Below are 20,519 nucleotides of genomic sequence, written 5' to 3'. Positions count from 1 at the left end.
AAGCATCAATGTTTTGTTACAGCACTTTAGTTGTTCATCGACTTCTTTCTTATATCTGCCTTGACCGGGGGGGCTACATAAGACATAGGGACCCCTTGTTCCAGCTAGCAACTTTGAGTCCAAGCTGGTGAGCTTTGCTCAAAGCAGATGAGCCCGCGTTCAAGCTGCCGACCTCGTTGTTTTGTATCAGGGTCCTCCGCGTCCCATTCCTTCGCTGTATGCACTGCGCCACCGCCTGCTCAGGCTCATACCACTTTTTGAAGGAGTTGGAATGATTCTGGGACATACACTATACATACGGAGGTGGCTGCAGACTTGCACCTCCGAGGTTAATTTGGGCTCTGGGCACACGAGGTCAGTCAGAGCTAAATAGACTGGCGTTCCCTGTGGTGGGTGGGGGTGCAGAGGCGACCACATAGCCCCCCCCCCCCCCCGCTTTTGGCAAGGGGACACTTAAAAGGGACATGCGTGTGTGAATTTTGTGGGAACCCTGGACTGATTGTGAATATAGAATTCTGGGTTTGGGGGCTTGTTTGTGTGGGGCTGAGGATGTCTCAAGTCAGTGAGTGAGTGGGGATGTGGTTGGGGTGGGAGCTCTCAAGAACTGCAGTGCCTGACTGTACAGTAAGGAGTGTGGAAACGTCACATTGCTGCTGTTAGATTCAGGGAGTGCTGATATGTGGGAGCTGCCGAGAGTGTAACTATTGAAGGAACAGGGAGTGCTGACAAAGGCCCCTGTGACCCTGAGAACAAAGAGTTCAGATGAGTCAGAGACCCTTATCAGAAGTTTATGTTTGAAATTCTCCACTGAGTAATACCCCCCCCCCCCCCCGTAACTGCGCACGACCTCCCTAGCAAATAGCTAACAGCCACATCAGCTTCTGTATGGTGCTTGCTCATCCTAGATAGCCACCCTATAAAAAGGAGCCATTTTAGAAGCTCGGGGCTGCAGTGCTCCAGTCTCTTCGGAGGCGTGGGTTGCCTGCAGTCCCTGCGCAGGTTTGGGGGGGCTGCAGTGTTCCCCTGTGTGGGTTACCTGCAGTCCCTGCACAGGTTTGCAATAAAACTTATAAAATTTACTTTGGGTCTGCTGTGGTCTGTCTCCTGGGATGTAACAGCTGCTCCACCCGCAGGTGCTGGCTTTGTGGAAACACAGAGGACTTTCACAAGGAGGATAAGGAGAAGTGACCTGGTTCAGAAGCAGAAATTGATCTTAACCTCTACCTGGCCTGGAGGTAGCATTTCAGGGCAAACACTGGTGTAACCCCTAGGCGGTGATGTTGCCTGATTGTTCAGCCTTCGGAGAGCAGGACCAGGAGGAGAACAGGGAAGACGTGGAGACCATGAAGAATCTGACCCCAAATCATGAGGCTAAAGGTGAGAGTTGCTGAGAGTCTGGAGAGGTGAGGAGGAGGAGTAAGGCTCTGGGCTTAGCTGAGAGCACTGTAGTGACCCCAGCTGAGTAAAGGGACTGCTCCCTCTGTCCTGGGCTCCGAGGAGCTGCTCCCCGGGACATTCTGGGAGGCCTGCACCCTCAGAGCTGTGTTCTTCCCCTAGGTCTGCCTTCCAACTGCACTGACTCGCTCCAAGAAAAGGAGGGAAAGCCCAAAGCACTGGTGAGTTGGGGTAACGTTTTTTTCCCCTTTTCTCTGAAATGCTGCCTCATTTTCCGGAGAATAGACAAACAGAATATTTTTTATTTTCTGGAGAAGGAAAAAAGCAATCAACATTAGACGGTTCATGCCTGTGCCTGGCACCATATTGTCCAATTTAGAATGACTCCTGCCTTTATGTGTTTTATTTTCTTTGTTGGAAAATCTACCCAAGATTAGTAGAGCCCTGCAAAGTGTAAAGTATAATGGATATTTTTAAAAACTGAGATTATTAAAAATTTTAAATATGTATTTAATTCACTTCACATCACACTAGCTAAGATACTGTCTTCTGCAGCGAACATCGTTTTACCTTTTTACTATGGAAATTTTTGAACAAGTAGAGAAGGAGGGGATAGAGTGGAGCAATAGTATTTAAAAATAGTGAATTTGAACTCAATTAAATGTGGACAATAAATGTCACCAAAAAAAGAATATTTGCAGGAAGGCCTGAGGTATTGACTCTGGGTTCAGAGATCCTGCTCTAGTTTCCCCTAAACTGGGAAGGATGTTCTTAGTCACTTGATTGCCGATCTAGTTAATTATTCTGAATGTGGTGACCTATCTTTCTTCCTAGAGTCTATGCAGCAAAGATCCTCATGGAATATCCTCCAGCCAAACTCTTTCCATAAAAACTGGTAGGGGCTCAGACATAGCTGAATTGCAGGTCTCTGTAGAGGACTGCACTTGTTTTTTGTGTTTTTTTTTTAACTGGATTCTTTTTTATTTTTTATTCATTTTTAGAGAGGAGACAGAGAGAGAGACAGAGAGAGAGAAGGGGGAGGAGCTGGAAGCATCAACTCCCATATGTGCCTTGACCAGGTAAGCCCAGGGTTTTGAACCGGCGACCTCAGCATTTCCAGGTTGACGCTTTATCCACTGCGCCACCACAGGTCAGGCGAGGACTGCACTTGTAAATGCGCACGGTGGGAGGCCCATCTTGCAGCCCTGGCTGAAACTTCCTGGTCTGGTTATGTGTGCTTCCCGGGTTGGATGAGATTTACATACTTCTAAGTCTTTTATTTTATTTTTATGGTCTGTTGTTTGTTTATTTATTTATTTATTTATATTTTTCTGAAGCTGGAAACGGGGAGGCAGTCAGACAGACTCCTGCATGCGCCTGACCGGGATCCACCCGGCACGCCCACCAGGGGGCGACGCTCTGCCCATCGGGGGCGTCGCTATGTCATGACCAGAGCCACTCTAGCGCCTGAGGCAGAGGCCACAGAGCCATCCCCAGCGCCAGGGCCATCTTTGCTCCAGTGGAGCCTAGGCTGCGGGAGGGGAAGAGAGAGACAGAGAGGAAGGAGAGGGGGAGGGGTGGAGAAGCAGATGGGCGCTTCTCCTGTGTGTCCTGGCCGGGAATCAAACCCGGGACTTCTGCACGCCAGGCTGATGCTCTACCACTGAGCCAATCGACCAGGGCCCCTTGAATTTTAATACAAAGCCATGGTTGTGGCCATTAGAATTTGGTACATAGAACTGTGTACTAGGAAAAAAACTGGAATAAAGTTTGTAGCTCCCACCTGACCAGGTGGTGGTTCAGTGGATAGAGTGTCAGGCTGGGATGAGGAGGACCCAGGTTCCAGACCCAGAGGTCGCCAGCTTAAACGCGGGCTCATCTGGTGTGAGCAAAGCTCACCAGCTTGGACCCAAGGTGGCTGGCTTGAGCAAGGGGTTACTCAGTTTGCAGAAGGCCCACGGTCAAGGCACATATGAGAAAGTAATCAATGAACAATGAAGGTGCCGCAACAAAACCCTGATGATTGATGCTTCTCATCTCTTCGTTTCTGTCTGTCTGTCCCTATCTATCTTTCTGACTCTTGCTCCGTCTCTGTTATAAAAAAAAAGTTTGTAGCTCCCGACCCTTGAGGCTCATGAGACCTGAGGGTTACTCATCGCACTTGGAAAATTGATGGTGACTTGCTGTTCACTAATGAATTGCTTGTTAATAGGTACTGACTACATTCAGGGATGTGGCCGTGGTCTTCACAGAGGAGGAATGGATGATGCTGAGCCCTGCGCAGAGGAGCCTGTACAAGGAAGTGATGCTGGAGAACTACAGGAACCTGCTCTCGCTGGGTGAGGCTGTGTTCTGTCCTTCCTTACTGCGGTAGCGGGATGGACCACCTACCGTGGGACAGAAGATGTTCTAGACACTTAGAGCCTCACAGAAGTGAGGGAATAGCAGCCCCTGTCCATGGGGGCTTACTTTTCACAATGTATTGAGACAAATAAGAAATAAGAAGCTTCCGTGCAGGGATAGGATGGTACGTTAGACAATGGTAATTGTTCCTAATCAAAAGTAATGATCCAATGAGAAAGGATGAAGGAATATCAATTGTGACATGGTGGTGGGCTGAATATGAAATCAATGAAAAAGTAACATGTGACCAAAGACATAATGTGGTGATGGAGTTAGACTCTGTGTGTGAAAGGAAGTAGCATTTCAGGTGGAGACGTGTTGGCACTAAGACATTAAGGAAGGGATGGTCCCTCCCAGGGGTAGGGAATTGTAAGGAAGCCGGTGGGACTGGAAGTGCAGTTTGCACGTGGCAGAGTAGAGAGGAAGCCTTCTGCAACCATCAGAGGTTTGTGTTCTTTTTTTTTTTTTTTTTTTTTAATTTATTAATTTTAGAAAGGAGAGAGAGAGGAGAGAGAGAGACAGAGAGAGAGAGAAGGGGGGGAGGAGCAGGAAGCATCAACTCCCATATGTGCCTTGACCAGGCGAGCACAGGGTTTTGAACCGGCAACCTCAGCATTTCCAGGTCGACGGTTTATCCACTGCGCCACCACAGGTCAGGCCAGAGATTTGTGTTCTTTATGCTACGTTTTTTCTCTTATTTAGAAATATACATTGATTCTTTAATCCTAGGTTGATAAATACTTTCGATTGTAACATTACCCTGAGTCAGCCCTTGTCCACTTTTTCGGTAAAGGGCCAGAAAATAACTATTTTAGGTGTTTTGTGGGTGATGTGATCTCTAATCGCTCTGAACTCTCCCTGTCATCCTAAGTAGCCAGGACGGTACGTGGATGAATGGGTATGATTGTGTCCTAGGAAGATTTTTTCTTTGGACACCAAAGTTTGAATTTTATATCAGTTTTATGTGTCATAAACTATTATTCTTTTGACTTGTTTCTGTCTTGTTAACAATTTAAAATCTGCCCTGAGTCTGTCAACTATACGGACAGAGAGGAGAGGATGAAATAGGTCTCAAGCTCTATTTCTCCCACCCCTTGTTCTAGGTCAGTGCTGTGCTGTGCAAATACAGTGTGAGCCACAGGAATGATTAAAAATGTGCTGGTAACTACGTTTTAATAAATGTAGACATGAATGGGTGAAATTCACAATATTATGTCATCCAATCTTTAAAAATATTTACATGTAATGAAAATATAAAAAAAATTTTAAATGTTTTTTTCTTAAGTGAGAAGCAGTGAGTTAGTGAGAAAGACTCCCCTTTAAGCCCCAACTGGGATTAACCCACAAGGCCTGAACCAGGTGATGCTCTGCCCCCCTGGGGCCATTACTTTGTTGCTTGGCAACAGAGCTATTTTAGCACTTCCGGCGAGGTCATGGAGCCATCCTCAGCATCTCGGTCCCACTTCCTTCAAATGAGTAATGGCTGGAAGAGGAGAAGAGAGAGATTGAGGGAGATTAGGGAGATGGTGAGAAGTAGAGATGCAGATGGTTGCTTCTCTTGTTGCCCTGACCAGCGTTCAAACCCGGGACACCTACATGCTCGGCCGACGCTCTAGCACTGAGAGCACAGGCCAGGGCCAAACGCTCATGTCTTCTGTTGCCGGTTGTTCAGCTCTTTCGGTTCTGGAATCCTGGGCAAAAGAACCAGCCTCTATTTGGGTCTGGTATCTTCTTGTGTGGGTGATAGAAAGAGACTGAGAGAGGGACAGATAAGTACAGACAGACATGAAGAGAGAGAGATGAGAAGCATCAATTCTTCTTTGCTGCACCTTAGTTGTTCATTAATTTTTTTTGTCATATATGCCTTGACCCAGGGCTGGGGATACAGTGGAGTGAGTGACTTCTTCCTTAGTCCAGCCTCTTTGGGCTCATGCCAGTGAGCCTGGTTCCGAACAGAGGAGCCCGTGCTCAAGCTGGCAATCTCGAGGTTTCAAAACTGAGTTTTCAACATTCCTGTCTGACTACCCTGTGCCCGCGCTGGGTCAGGCTGGGTCTGGTATTCTTAAACAAGAAGGGGAAAGCAGCAATGAGGAAACCATTGTGGCTTTTACAAATGTGTTGCAACGTGGCAATAACTTTTCACCAGTCTCTGTTGGCAAGTGTGATGTCAGTGTGATGAGATTAATCTGGGCGCATGGTTCCAAAATCCTGACACAATGAACCGCGTCTTTCTTGTCCGTGGCGGGAGTCACAGTACCTAGTAGAGAACTTAGTACTTAGAAATTATTTCTTCTAAGTATTTGTCTGCAGATGGGGAAGCTGAAACTCAGATTCAGTTGCTATATACTCTATTCAACCACTGTGTAATGTATCGTTTCTTGTGTTTGGAAGCCCTCCTGATCAAGTAACTTTTTATGTGTTCAGGGTTTTTTGTTTGTTTAATGATTAAAGTCATTAAAGTGATTTCCACATTGGTCATAGAAACTGTCAGCCCCAAATACAACAGAAGTGTAATAAATAGGGCATCAGTGGGAGTGTCATGGCTTGGCTGACTTACTAGAAAGAAACAGCTGGTGGTAGTGAAGCTATTTACAGGGCAGATTGCTTACCTGGAAGGGGCCTAGTCTGAGTGACATGTAGAAGATGTTTCTGGGATGGTTCCACTGGATTGCCATAGAAAAGGGACTGTGTAGAAACAGAACCTAAAGAAATCATTAGTGGAAACAAGTGACAACATCACAATGATTAATACTCCAATGATTAATAACAGGTGTGGCAGGAGGGCCCTCGTTTTCCTTAGAGAAGGGGGGACTCCCTGCAGCTATATTGGGGCTTCTCTGACCAAACTCTCTTTCTCCAGCAGAATCAAAGTTAGAAACAAACCATCGCTCCTCCAGTCTTCTGGATTTCTCCAGGGAGCCACTACCCAGCCAGCAGGTGCTTCCCATGTGCACAGACATGTGTGACTTCTATCCAGGGGACTCGGGCCTGTGGCATCAGGAGCGGATGTCTTTTTCTCAGAGTTGCTGGAGGGAAAACACAGAAGGTGAAGGCAGAGAAGATGGCTGGAGACCTTTGTTTGTGATGACTGAGGAGGGGGAAACCTCAGGCACATTCCACAGCCTGCCCGGAGGACCTTCCAGAGAAGGTCATGTGGTGCTGGAAATAGAGCCCAGCTCAGCAAAAAGAGTAAGCCCAGTGCAGACAGACAAGGGGAGGAAGGAATTAGAAACCCCAAGATCTGGAGCTTTGAGATGTAATGAGCTCGAACAAGACAGCAGCCTGGAACCGAACGTAATGGCAGACAGGGTGACCCTCTCAGGGAAAAAGTCCTACGTTTGCAGGCAGTGTGGGCGAGGCTTCACACTGAAGTCACACCTCCTCACACACCCTGAAATGCACTCGCCAATGGAGAATCCTTTTCTGTGTTATCACTGTGTTCAAGGATTTGGTGATAAATCAAATCTCACGATACAGCAGGAGACTCACTCTGGGGAAAAGCTCTTCATGTGCCCGGAGTGTGGACGAAGATTTGTTCGAAAATCAAGGCTGATAACACACCAGAGGACTCACTCGGGAGAGAAGCCCTTTGTGTGCCCGGAGTGTGGACGAGGATTTGGTCAAAAATCAAGGCTGATAACACACCAGAGGACTCACTCGGGGGAGAAGCCCTTTGTGTGCCCGGAGTGTGGACGAGGATTTGGTCAAAAATCAAGGCTGATAACACACCAGAGGACTCACTCGGGGGAGAAGCCCTTTGTGTGCCCGGAATGTGGACGAGGATTTGGTCAAAAATCAAGGCTGATAACACACCAGAGGACTCACTCGGGGGAGAAGCCCTTTGTGTGCCCGGAGTGTGGACGAGGATTTGGTCGAAAATCAAGGCTGATAACACACCAGAGGACTCACTCAGGGGAGAAGCCCTTTGTGTGCCCAGAATGTGGACGAGGATTTGGTCAAAAATCAAGGCTGATAACACACCAGAGGACTCACTCGGGGGAGAAGCCCTTTGTGTGCCCGGAGTGTGGACGAGGATTCGTTGAAACATCAGCACTCAAGATACACAAGAGGATTCACTCAGGGGAGAAGCCCTATGTGTGCCCTGAGTGCAGACGACAATTTCGCGATCCTTCATGCTTTAGGAGACACCTGAAAACTCACTCAGGAGAGAAGCCCTATGTGTGCCCAGAATGTGGACGAAGATTTTGTCTTAAGTCACACCTCAGGACACACCAGAGGACTCATTCAGGAGAGAAGCCCTACGTGTGCCCCGAATGTGGACGAAGATTTTGTCTTAACCCACAACTCAGGAAACACCGGATGACTCACTCAGGAGAGAAGCCCTACGTGTGCCCAGAGTGTGGACGAGGATTTTGTGATAACTCACAACTCAGGACACACCAGAGAACTCACTCGGGGGAGAAGCCCTTTGTGTGCCCAGAGTGTGGACGAGGATTTGGTCGGAAAACAATCCTCAGGACACACCAGAGGACTCACTCAGGGGAGAAGCCCTTTGTGTGCCCAGAATGTGGACAAGGATTTGGTCAAAAGACACACCTCAGGAGACACCTGATTATTCACTCTGGTTGAATACTTTTATGTGTGCTGAGTGTAGATGAGGTTTTACTGGAAAGCAGCACTGCTCAATCAGTGGAGGACATATTGAAGGACTAGTGTGATATTTGTAGGGAATATGGGTGAAGCTTTATTTACACATCAGATGTCATCGGATACCTGAGGACACAAGGAGTATGTAAGGTTTGTGTATGCAGGGATCACAGTCAAGACTTCAGCAATCAGTGAGACCTCATCTTACACCAGAGACACCACACCGTGTGTGTGTGTGTGTGTGTGTGTGTGTGTGTGTGTGTGTGTGTAGTAGTGACCAGCAGAGATGTGTTGCCTGTCATCAGGCACCAAGGACACATTCACCAGAGGAGTCGCATGCATGCAGCATGCAGGTAGCTCTAGCCATACATCGGCCCCCATTGCACAAGGAGGATTCACTTAGGCAGGAAGCATGTGTGCAGGGGCTGTGGGTGAGGCATTAGCAATAAGTCAACATTGACCAAACAGCCAGTGGCCAACAGGCAGGCCCATGAGGGCATACTGAGGGAGGGGCCGTGTGTTTGCAGGGAGTGTGGACAGGGATCCTGTGATCATGCGTCCTTGTTCTCATGCCGTGGGGAGATCCTTCAGTGGGGATCCTGGGGAGCTCTGCCCAGATCACCTTATCAGGACCCACACCCCTGCAGCTGCTGATAACTGCTGCTGATGGGCGGGGTGATGAATTCTTCTATGGGACCTGCTCTCAGCCACAGGAAATGGCCTCCTCACACAGGGTCACTTCTGGCCCATGAGTGATTGAGACGAGGAGACAGAACCTCACCCCTTGTCTCTCTTGGGTTCAGAGGGTCATCCTGGGTCAGGAGTGCCCGTGAGATCTCAGCTGTGAACACACTGCAGGTCAGCTTCTTCCTCTGCCCAGTCCAGCCCTCAGTCACCAATAAACCACTCAATTCTCCACCCATTGTCTCCAGGGACTCTACTATGGGACACCATAAGTGTATAAGGAGTAAAGTCACAGCTGTGACCATATACCACCCCACACAAATGTCAGCGTACACTATGTGTGTGAGTTGAATAGGCACAAAGTAGAAAAAATCTCACATCAGGATGCATCATAGAACGGCTGCATTGTAGGCAACCGGCCATCTAAATTTGAATTCTGTATGACCTGATTGGGAAACTGTAGTTAACAGCCCTGAGTGAATGTGTTATGGCTACAACACCAAGATACTCTGTGAGTGAGTGATCTTTGTGCAGACACAGAGAAATGCTCCTGAAGAGGCTGTAGAGAGTGAGGGGGTGAGGGGAAGGGAGGGGCACAAAGAAAATCAAAGAGAAGGGGACAGAAGACAGTTTGACTTTGGGTATGCTACATAATCAAATGTCAAAATAACCTGCCGATGTTTTCTCTGAACATACGTACCCTGATTTATCAATGTCACTACATTAAATTTAAAAAAGAAAAAGAAAAGTAGCTTAGAGGTTCTAGTTTTCCCCTTCCCTTTTACTTGTTAATCAGGAAAACAAAAAGTATGTTGTGACCCATACTAGCCCTTTCTGCACTCAGCACAAAGTCCCTTATTCATTCATTTTTTCCCCTTATCACCTGACCTTCCTCCCCTGTAATCCTGTTGCCTTTGTTCTTGTAAAGAAGTTTTGTCCTCTGCTCAGTAAAAGCTGTGAGAATCAGGACTCCGGAGGTCGTCATTCCCTGTCCCCGCAGGCCTCTCCCTCTTCCCCTTGCAGTCAGTTTGTGCCTGGAGTAGGTTTTTTCACTGTGACTCTGGATATTGGCAGTTCCGACTGGGCTGCGCTACTACACTACATTTGTAGAAACTTTTCGTGGCCTGGGAGGGACTCTGTGCGAAGCTTTAGCAATCAGTCACACCTCACAGTGCACCAGGGGACACTCAGGGAGAAGAGAGACGTGAGCAGGGTTTATGGGTGGAGCTTTATCCTGTTGTTTCTCCTCTACCTTCCAAGAGGACATTCTTTTTTTTTTTTTAATTTTATTATTATTATTATTTTTTATTATTCATTTTAGAGAGGAGAGGGAGAGACAGAGAGAGAGAGAGAGAGAGACCGAAGGGGGGGAGGAGCTGGAAGCATCAACTCCCATATGTGCCTTGACCAGGGAAGCCCAGGGTTTTGAACCGGCGACCTCAGCATTTCCAGGTCAACGCTTTATCCACTGCGCCACCACAGGTCAGGCACTACCTCAGTTGTCAGTCACCTTTGAGGGGCTTTCAGAAGTCTTGAGCCCTCCCTCCTGCTCTGTGTGAGACAGGATGGCACTAGTTACTCAATAGACATGTCTTTATTTTTTCACCTTTTGTAATCAGAATAAGGAAATAAAAGGTTTCATTGAAGTCACCTAAGAATGACCACTTTTATATTTGTGTCGGGTAAACAGATGTTTCTAGGTTTGCTCCTTTGTGTTGGGGCAGCGCCCTGTGTGTATAGTGTAGGGAAGGATGCAGGTGCTGCCCTCAGGGAAGGAGATTGCAAACTGGATTGCCTTCTTCTTGGGAGGGGCAATTGTTTTTCTATTGTTTGCTGGAGAATGTTTTTTTTTTCTCCCAGACTGTTTTTGGTGGAGAGTGCATAGGGAGAGAGGGAGTGGTGAGGTGTTTGGGAGCCCTGCTGAGTTTTGTGGGGGCCCAGGACTCCCAAAAAGCCTGAGAATGAGTCTGGGTTTGGGAGCCTTGAGTGAGAGGGAAGGGATCTCCCCTGCCTGTTTGCTCTTCTCCATTGAGACTGATAAACAGAATGGCCCACCATTTCCTGTCTCCACTGTTCATTTACCTACTGCCGGAATCCAATGTGAACCTGCATCTGCATGGCCATGTCTGGGGCCACCAGCTTTACAGTTTTCATACTCAGTTCTTCCTCATGTTTTCTTGTCCTTCTGTTCCAAGAAAGTCTTTCATAAACTCAGTCTGTGCCCCTTAGTCACACATGCCTCTGGGAAAGAGTTCACATTCACAGCCCAGGTTTCCTGCATGAATCCAACCCCTGAGAAATAAATAAATCCCAAATAAATCTAGTAGATTTGTTGGGGAATCTGAGCTTTGGCATGGAGAGGGTGATTGAGGTTCCAGAGGGGAGGGGCTTCCCAGGTGACGAAGACCTGGATTGATGCTTCTAAAGAATTACTACGATTGGCTGCTGTGAAGGCTCCGTCTCCTGGGTTTTCTTTCTCCCAATCTACTCAAGTGTCTGCTGAGTACCTCTCATCCCCATCAGGACATTACTGTTTGTTACTGGTATGTTTAAGTTCAGTATTTTAGGGAGCCTTTGTTGGAATCCATGGGAGTCTGAAAAGACTGGAGTTAACAGGCTTTTATTGAAAGGAAGAAAGAAACTCTGTTGGGCACTTCTCGGGGGAGAAGGGCACTGAAACAGACTCTGAGGCAAAATTTTATAGTATAGTGGAGAGCGTTGAGCAAGTGTGCGTCGAGTCAGCAGTTCTGGTGTGCTCCCTTCTGCAGTCCTATGATTTCGGCTTCCTGGGACGCTCCTCCTGGGGCGGTCGACCAGCTTCCTGGAACTGTGCTGCTTCAGGGGCGATAGTAAGTAAGCAACAGTGAAAGGACAGTTGAAAGTCTGGTAAACTCATGTATCTATCATTTCTCAACTCTGTGGTATGAATAAAAGGAAAAGAGGTGGGGGAAGGAAAGGGTGTAGGGTTCAGGAAGGAGGTTGGTCTCAGACCGGCCATCTGGAGCTACTTCCTGCTGTTATCCCTATTGGGGGCCTCCTTCGTGAACCCCCCCTGGGGTAGTTGGAGTAGGGGTTGTAAAAGCATTTGATTGTAGGTGATTCTGGAGATTTCTCTTGGGCCTGCAGGAACTTGATAAAGAAGGGGGCAAGCATTAAAATTAGGCACAGAATTAGGATTGGTTCTATAATTGGTGTTAGCATGGAGAACAAGGGGTTCTCCCACCATTGTTCGGAGTAGGGGTCAGTACCAGCCCTGCCACTGTGGATTCGTTCTTGAAGTTTTCAGAGAGAGTTGATACTCTCCTCGACCAGGCCAGACTCGTTAATGTAGTAGTAACACTGTTCCTGTAAAAGGAAGCAAGTACCGCCCTTCTCAGCTGTCAGTAGATCTAAAGCTCTCTGGTTTTGTAGGGCGACCTGAGCTAGAGAGGTCAGTTGTCTCTGGAGGGATGCTAGAGAGGTAGCTGAATTATCAAGGGCCTGTTCCAAGTCTGCCTTTAGTTGGTTAGTAGTCCATATACTATGGCCTAAGCCAGCCCCGCCCATCCCTAGAGCCGCTCTAGAGGTGGCAAGGGTAAGGCCAAGGAGGACTGGAAGGAAGGCAGCCCACTTATTCTTGTCTTTCCTCAGCTGGGCTGAGAATTCTTCCTCTCCATAATATGTTAATTGTGGTGCAATTATTACCGGGACACAGGGAGAGGGGAGAAGGTGTTCACAGTTTTTAGAATAGTTCTATTACACCAGAAGTGAGTTCCATTAGGGCTTGTTAGAGAAGTTTTGATTGGGATAGTATTATTAAAAGACGATTATTGTAGCAGACATTCAAGGTTGAAGTGGGGTCTTCTAGGAAGGGAGGAACTCCAGAGAGAGGAAAGGGGTCTTGAATTTTGGTGGTGTTGAGTGGGTATGGTAAAGGAACCGTGGTGATGGGAGGCTTGTTTAGAAAGGCGCAGAGAAAGCAGTGAGAAGTGTTGTATACAGAAGTGAGGTTGAGAACTTGGATGCCCTGCTTGATGAGTCCTAGCCACAAGAAGGGTCGGGAGTAGGGGTTAGATGCTTGTGTTTTAAGTTTATCCTCATGGGTAAGGATAGAATGTTAGCTCCTTTAGGAGTTTTGAAGGAGATTTTTTCCTTACCCATTGTCGGTTTAAAGACAGTAATCCAGAGGGGTTCTGCGATGATGAGGATCGGAAGATAGAAGCTGTTATGCCTCTCTCCCAAAATGGGGCCCAGGGGTCATTTATAGTAAAATTGAAATAGTCTGTAGAGGGGAAGGGGTGAGAATTTGTAGCTAGTGGTTATGGCCTCTTTGGGTCCCCCAGGGAATGCCCCCCAGGGTCCAGATTTCCTGGCAGAGCAGTGAAGTTTGCTTTGTGTATGAGGAAAACATAAGGTAGGATTTCAGGGGGTAGATTTTTGTAGGGATTGGAGATTTTGTAATAGAATTGGGACTATTATGGAAGATTGACACCCTGTACGGGAACAATCCGCAGTTCCAACTGTGCGTGGAGATTGTGGTGAATATGAAAGCCCAACAGTTTCATTTATGAAGAATCTCCAGACATGCCATCGGCCATAGGATTGGGGGCAAGAGAATGACAGGAGAGTGTAGAGAGCTAAGCCGACTCGGCACAGAAGTGGGCTCATTCCTCCGGAATAGAGGAGAGTTTGAGGGTTAGAGGTCCTGTAGGGGTGGACAGAGAGGATTTAGGAGGTTTGCTAATGTAGGGTTTGATATGAGAGAGGTGAGTCCAGGGGGTATCTCCTTCTATTTTAACAGCTGTGGGAGTACTCAGGATGACTGTGTGGGATCCCATCCAAACTGGCTGGAGTGGTGTTTTTCCTCAGGTCCTCTTGTACACCTGGTCTCCGGGTTGGAGTGAAAAGTGTGTCTTAGTTGTTGGAAAGGTTGGGGTAGCAGCTTGTTGAGCTCAGCGTGTAGGTTGGCTCACATGTGGGCCAGGGCAGGAAAGTAGGACCCTATAGCCCGGTGTTTCCCAACGTGGGGCCCACGCCCCACAGGCGGGCAATTCGATAGTTAAGGGGGGCAATTTGAAAATGGACTCGACACGACTTTAACTCTTTCGCCCCGGGCCATTTAAATGCAATGCTAGATATCGTTGCCAAATTTAACAAAAAATGCAATTCTTAAATAATTGCGGTAAATAATTATTAAGTATAATTTTGTTTGACGAGACCAAAATATCAACTGGGTGATTGGTGTTGTCAAGTAAACTTTGTCCTGGGTTCACCGCGGAGCGTGCCGTCCGCCGCAGGGAACTCCGGACGTTTTAAAAACTCGCTAAACAACGCAGTTATTCTCATCTAATTGGCCCATCACAACTTCTGTAGTGTTTCACATCATTCAGTTGGTGTTAATTTGAAATAAGTGTCAGTCAAAACTGTTGTAAAAGCTCGTTGATTTAATAAATATACATATATATTGTATAGATATAATTGGTAAGTATTTTATTTTATTTTATTTTTGTATTTTTCTGAAGCGGGAAACGGGGAGAGACAGTCAGACAGACTCCCACATGCGCCCGACCGGGATCCACCCGGCACATCCATCAGGGGGCGACGCTCTGCCCACCAGGGGGCGATGCTCTGCCCCACCGGGGCGTCGCTCTGCCGAGACCAGAGCCACTCTAGCGCCTGGGGCAGAGGCCAAGGAGCCATCCCAAGTGTCCGGGCCATCTTTGCTCCAATGGAGCCTTGGCTGCGGGAGGGGAAGAGAGAGACAGAGAGGAAGGGGGGGTGGAGAAGCAAATGGGCGCTTCTCCTATGTGCCCTGGCCGGGAATCGAACCCGGGTCCCCCGCACACCAGGCCGATGCTCTACCGCTGAGCCAACCGGCCAGGGCCTGATTTTATTTTTATCAATATTAAACTCTTTATTAAGTACTTCTTGCATCAGGGCTAGAAAGCACTAATATTTTATAAATATTATTGGGGCTATAATAGTGCATGCATGACAATTTTAATTTTAGAAGCATAACTTTCCAGAAAATTTTGTCAAGTGGAAAAAATATAGATACCTTTTGATTTGCGGTGGTAGTGTAGTAAATATGTTATATACATTTAAATAAATATGAATTTTTAGTATACATTTACTCTATGTCACATTGAATATATTTTAACACATATTTTAATATTAGTTTTTAATTGATCTTATTTTTATTTCTTATAGCCCATAGTAAAATGAGTGGTGCAAGCAAGAAAAAAACTCGTCAATATTCAGAGGAATATTTAAAATTTGGGTTCATACCTGCTGTTCATGATGAGTGGATTCCTTTTTGTCTTTTATGCCAGCAATACTTGACCAACACATCAATGAAACGAGGTCGTATTGAGGCGAATTTGAAGACGAAACATAGTGCTCATATTAATTCAGATTTGAGTTACTTTAAAACTTTAAAGAAAAAAATTGAAAAAAGAACATTAAAGTCTCTATTTACTGCTCATACTTCAACTAATAATCGTGTTCTTGAGGCTAGTTATCAAATTTCTTTATTCATTGCTAAAACTGGAGAAAATCACACTATAGGAGAGAATTTAATAAAACCGTCAATATCAGCATTTCTTAAAACGGTTCTTGAAAAAGATGACAAAGATGTAAAAACTATGCCACTCAGTGACAATACTGTTAGCAGAAGAATAGACAAAATGAATGAGGATATTGAAAAACAACTTATTGAAAAGCTGAAAACAAGAAAATTCTCCTTGCAAATGGATGAATCAACTTTGAGAGACAGCGAGGCAGTATTGATAACTTACATAAGATATATTGATAAAGGACATTTTGCTGAAGAAATGTTGTTCTGTAAAAGATTAGAAAGCACCACTACCTCCAAAGATATATATAATAAGCTAAAAAACTACTTAGATGTCAATGATATACCAATGAAAAATATAACATCTTGTGCTGCAGATGGTGCTCCCAATATGATGGGCAAGAAAAATGGCTGCTTAAAATTGATGAAAGATGCGAATCCAGAAATGATTCTTGTGCATTGTGTTATTCATAGGGAAAACTTGGTAGCTAAAAACATCTCGCCTGTTCTGAATGAAGTATTACATACAGTAATAAAGTGTGTTAATGCTATTAAAGCACTATAGTGCCAAATGTGAGCATCTTTTCAAGCTATTTTGTGAAGAACAAAATGAAGACCATGTGAGACTTTTACTTCATACTGAAGTAAGATGGCTATCTAAAGGAAACTGTTTGAAAAGATTTATAGAACTGTTTGATACTCTTAGTGATTTTTTAAGCGACAAACCTGAAATGAAGTATCTGTTAACAATAGATGGTGAAGTATTTGTGAGTTATTTAGCTGCTATCTTTGAAAAACTAAATATATTAAATAAGCAACTTCAAGGAACAAATAAAACTCTTGTTGATGCAAAAGCAAAGATATTTGGTTTCATTACCAATATTGAGTTATGTCAGAAACATATTAACAACAAAAACTTTAAACAGTTTCATTGGCTCCAAAAATGTGAAGTAACTGATACCGCTTTACTTGTTATTGTCAATCATTTGAATATTCTATCAGCTGATTTAAAAGAAAGATTTTCTGATTTAAAACAAATTGATTTCCCAACATGGATGATGCAGCCAGTGTTAGTGGATTTGTCTGATATATCAAATATGCAGTATCAAGAAGAACTCACAGAATTGCAAAATGATAAGTCAGTTAAAGCTTTATTTAATATCAAAGGAGCGATGGCATGGCTTTGTGAGGAAACAAATCAAATACCCAAATTCAACCAAATGTGCAAGAAAACTATTGCTACCGTTTCCATCTTTTTTTTTTTTAAACTATTCTTTTAAATTATTTATTTATTTATTCATTTTTTAGAGAGGAGAGGGAGAGACAGAGGGAGAGAGAGAGAGAGAAGAGACAGAGAGAGAGAAGGGAGGAGGAGCTGGAAGCATCAACTCCCATATGTGCCTTGACCAGGCAAGCCCAGGGTTTCGAACTGGCAACCTCAGCATTTCCAGGTCGACGCTTTATCCACTGCGCCACCACAGGTCAGGCCCGTTTCCATCTTCATTTTTAGCTGAATGTGGATTTAGTGCTGTAAATGATTTACTGGTTAAAAAAAAAAAAAAAGAAAAAAGAAATTGGCTGGATATAACACAACGTGGAGACTTGAGACTAAAGCTAACCAAATTGGAACCTAATATAAAATCTCCGTGCAGCAAGCATCAAGCGCAAGGATCACACTAAGTTAAAATAATAAATTAATATAGAAAAATCTGTATTAAAATTATTTGGAATTTAAATTTCTGCTTTTCATTATATGTTTTGAAATTTTACTTACTGTGTTTTGTTAACAATTTCATAGTGATTTCTTCCTAGAACCTATCATTTATGTTTATTAAGTGAACAAATCAATTTTTTAATGTTAAAAATTATGTATGTTACATGGGGGGGGACATAAAAATTTTAGAAAGGTTAAGGTGGGGCATAGCACAAAAAAGGTTGGGAAACACTGTCCTAGTGTGTTTTTGTTCTTTTACTGTAAACTCTTTCATAAATGAGCTCAATCTATTTCCCTTACTCACACATGCATCTGGAAAGGACTTTACATTTACAGCCCAGGTTTCCTGCATGAATCCAAACCTTAAGAAATAAATAAGTCCCAAATATAGTACATTTGTTGGGAAATCTGAGGCAATTTTTGGATAGGGTAATCAAGGTTCCAGAGGGGGGAAACTTCCTGGTCACCAAGTCCTGGGTTGCTGCTTCTGAATCATTAGTCCCATTGGCTGCTGTGCAGGCTCCATATCTTGGGTTTTCTTCTCTCTAATCTCTACTCAGGTCTCTGCTAAATACCTCTCATCCCCACAAGACATCACTGTTCCTTAACAGTCTGTTCATGTCCTGCTTTTGCATGAACCCTTTATTGGTACACTCTTTTGAGACTTCTGTATTTGAAGTGCAGATAATTTAGCTGTGACCTGTTCTCCCATCATGAGTCATTGCTTTGAACCTCATAGCTACTTATGGGTTTAAAGACCCATAAATGCACCTGCAATGCCAAGTCACCTCAGCTTTCCAACCCACAACTCCTGTGTAGACATATCATCCTACTAATTGTCCAAGATAGCTTCGTCATACCCCAGCTGTTGTTTTTTAGTCTAAAGTCCTGGCACTTTGTCCACACCCTTTCCTATTCCTCCTACTTCTGAGCCCAAATATCCCAATTGGACAGTCCCACATATGAGAGAGCAATCAATAAAGAACTCATGTGGGAATGAAGAATTGATGCTTCTCATCTCTTGCTTCCTGTCTGTCTCTATCTGTTCCTCATTCTGTCTCTGTCACAATAATAAAACATTTTTTTAAGACTCATAAAATTATATCTTTGTCTTTACAGATACAATCACAGATATATATACATGCAAAGTCCTGTATTCAACTTTCAGGAGTATTGATATATTAATGATTTCCAGGAGGAGAACCTTAGTTAGGCTCTCACTGAAATCTACAGGTAAATTGAAAATAAATTCAAGTGATAGTGGATTGATGAACGAAGCAGAGAAAGGTGTAGCTGGACCCAGCAAACATGGGTGAGTGTAAAGGTGGAACATTCCCGAGAAATACTGGCTGGACATAGTAGTGGCTTCAAGATGGCAACACCCAGAAAGGAGTAAGGGAATAAACATTCAGGAGAGCACAGCTACTCACAGTGCCCACGCTGTCTCCTAGCAAGAACCCTAATTTAGTCAGAAGTGTGCACCAGTTGCTGGAAGAAACTCTCATTTTAGCTGGAAGAGTTGTAATAATTGAAGAGCGTCCAGTGATTGATGTTATGCTCGCCTTTAGTGGAAAGCTGGAACAGAAGATGGAGATGTGGGGTTGGGAGGAATACAGATGGTCCAACTTTCTGTAAGAACAACAGTTAAAGCCACTATCTGCTACAACCTTGCCACCTTATCTCTGCCCCTGAACAGAGAGCCATCACCCCAACAGAAGATGGCAATTGGCTGAAGTCCTTGAGTCTTTTCCATGAAGTTATCTTCCATGCATCCACCATCCATCTAGGCAATAATTAATTCTGAGAATAACATTTTCAAGGTTTATTCCAGATATATAAGACCGCAGTCACACAGTAGATCAGGGGTAGTCAACCTTTTTATACCTACCGTCCACTTTTGTATCTCTGTTAATAGTAAAATTTTCTAACTGCTCACCGGCTCCACAGTAATGGTGATTTATAAAGTAGGGAAATAACTTTACTTTATAAAATTTATAAAGCAGAGTTACTGCAAGTTAAAGCATATAATAATAATTATTTACTAAGTACTTTATGTTGGATTTTTGCTAAGTGTGGCAGCATAAATCTTTATAAAACAACACTATACTTAAATCTATCTTTTTATTTATACTTCGGTTGCTCTGCTACCACCTACTACTGGGCGCTAGGGACCAGGCTGACTACCATTGCAGTAGATGGTGCATTTTTCAGAAAGGTCACAGTCTTATAACTGACAGCTCTGAACGGACTAGGACAGAATAGAATGGTAAGAGCTCTGGGAAATGTTCTCTGGGGATCAAGGAAATTCATGTCAGACAATAGGCCCAGAGGAGACTTCCTGGAGGTAAAGAAATCTGAGCCTACACCTCAGGGAGGATGAGTCCACTAAGTAAACATGGGGAGAAGGCTGGAGAGAGAGGCAGGGAGGAGTTTACCTCGAGAGAAAATGCGAGGTCCAGGAGGGTGGAACTGTCTACTGGAGGAACGGGGAAGACAGAGATGAGGATGGAGCGATGAGCAAGGGCCAGGTCCAGTCACTGTGCTCCCTGTCCATCTCAGGAAACACTTCATGCAGCTTTATCACTATTGTGAAGCCGTCCTGAATTTCTCTGCCACCAGCTGATTTGGAGAGAGGAAATCGAGTGCACAGTATCCACAGTGGGGTGACAGCTTTGCATTTCTTCCATGATTTTCCTGCTAAAAGCGTGGGGCTGCCCACAGGGGCGGGGCAGTAGCACGGAGCCACACTTAGAAGGCGCGCAAAGAAGGAGGCGTGTGGAAAAAAAAAAAAAAAAAAAAAAAAGGAGGCGTGTGTGCTAGTCAGCTTAAAAGCAGTGAGTTACCCTGGGTCAGGGGAAGTGAAAAACATGCAAAATACCAGAACAGTTCCGCAGCTTGCGCGCGAGACAAGCAGGACTCTGAAGCCGGAAATGCCTTCTTGGAATAGAACCCCGGAGAGGACCGTATGGACCGGAAGAAAACCTCACGAGCAACTGCCGCAGAGACTTCTGGGAATTGTAGTCTTACCTTTGAAACCCTGGTAACAAACTTCTTTCCGGAAATATTGTAGGTTTTATACTTGAGTATCCTAAGAAAAGAGATGGGTAGACCAGGCCCCTCTGTTCAGTTGGTTAGCATTGTGGAGTGTACAAAAAGATTGTA

At 45.0% G+C, this 20,519-nt stretch overlaps 1 protein-coding gene and 1 long non-coding RNA gene across 7 annotated transcripts in view; one reads left to right on the top strand and one right to left on the bottom strand.

Moving 5' to 3' along the window:
• The window catches only part of LOC136308210 (zinc finger protein 343-like), an 11,014-nt gene extending 411 nt beyond the window's left edge, over positions 1 to 10,603 (top strand). For 2 of the 5 annotated variants that reach the window (XM_066235448.1, XM_066235452.1), the window contains exons 2-5: positions 1,134 to 1,377; positions 1,558 to 1,616; positions 3,608 to 3,734; positions 6,659 to 10,603. In XM_066235448.1, coding sequence (XP_066091545.1) covers positions 1,278 to 1,377; positions 1,558 to 1,616; positions 3,608 to 3,734; positions 6,659 to 8,388 — 2,016 coding nt within the window. In that variant the 5' untranslated portion in view covers positions 1,134 to 1,277 and the 3' untranslated portion in view covers positions 8,389 to 10,603. Of the gene's footprint in view, positions 1 to 950; positions 1,378 to 1,557; positions 1,617 to 3,607; positions 3,735 to 6,658 lie in introns of those variants that run through there. The other 3 variants (XM_066235451.1, XM_066235453.1, XM_066235449.1) reach the window with 3 other exon arrangements.
• Positions 1 to 20,519, bottom strand: part of LOC136308232 (uncharacterized) — a 27,047-nt gene extending 6,528 nt beyond the window's left edge. Inside the window, exons 1-4 of one of the 2 annotated variants that reach the window (XR_010726074.1) lie at positions 19,793 to 20,519; positions 18,788 to 18,932; positions 15,358 to 15,501; positions 10,601 to 14,809 (exon numbers count right to left, since the gene is read on the bottom strand). This is a non-coding gene — a long non-coding RNA (uncharacterized lncRNA). Of the gene's footprint in view, positions 1 to 10,600; positions 14,810 to 15,357; positions 15,502 to 16,778; positions 17,186 to 18,787; positions 18,933 to 19,792 lie in introns of those variants that run through there. The other variant, XR_010726075.1, reaches the window with a different exon arrangement.

This window comes from Saccopteryx bilineata, chromosome 6 (genome assembly GCF_036850765.1).
Source record: "Saccopteryx bilineata isolate mSacBil1 chromosome 6, mSacBil1_pri_phased_curated, whole genome shotgun sequence".
NCBI lineage: Eukaryota > Metazoa > Chordata > Mammalia > Chiroptera > Emballonuridae > Saccopteryx > Saccopteryx bilineata.
This window is presented reverse-complemented; position numbering and strand designations above follow the sequence as displayed.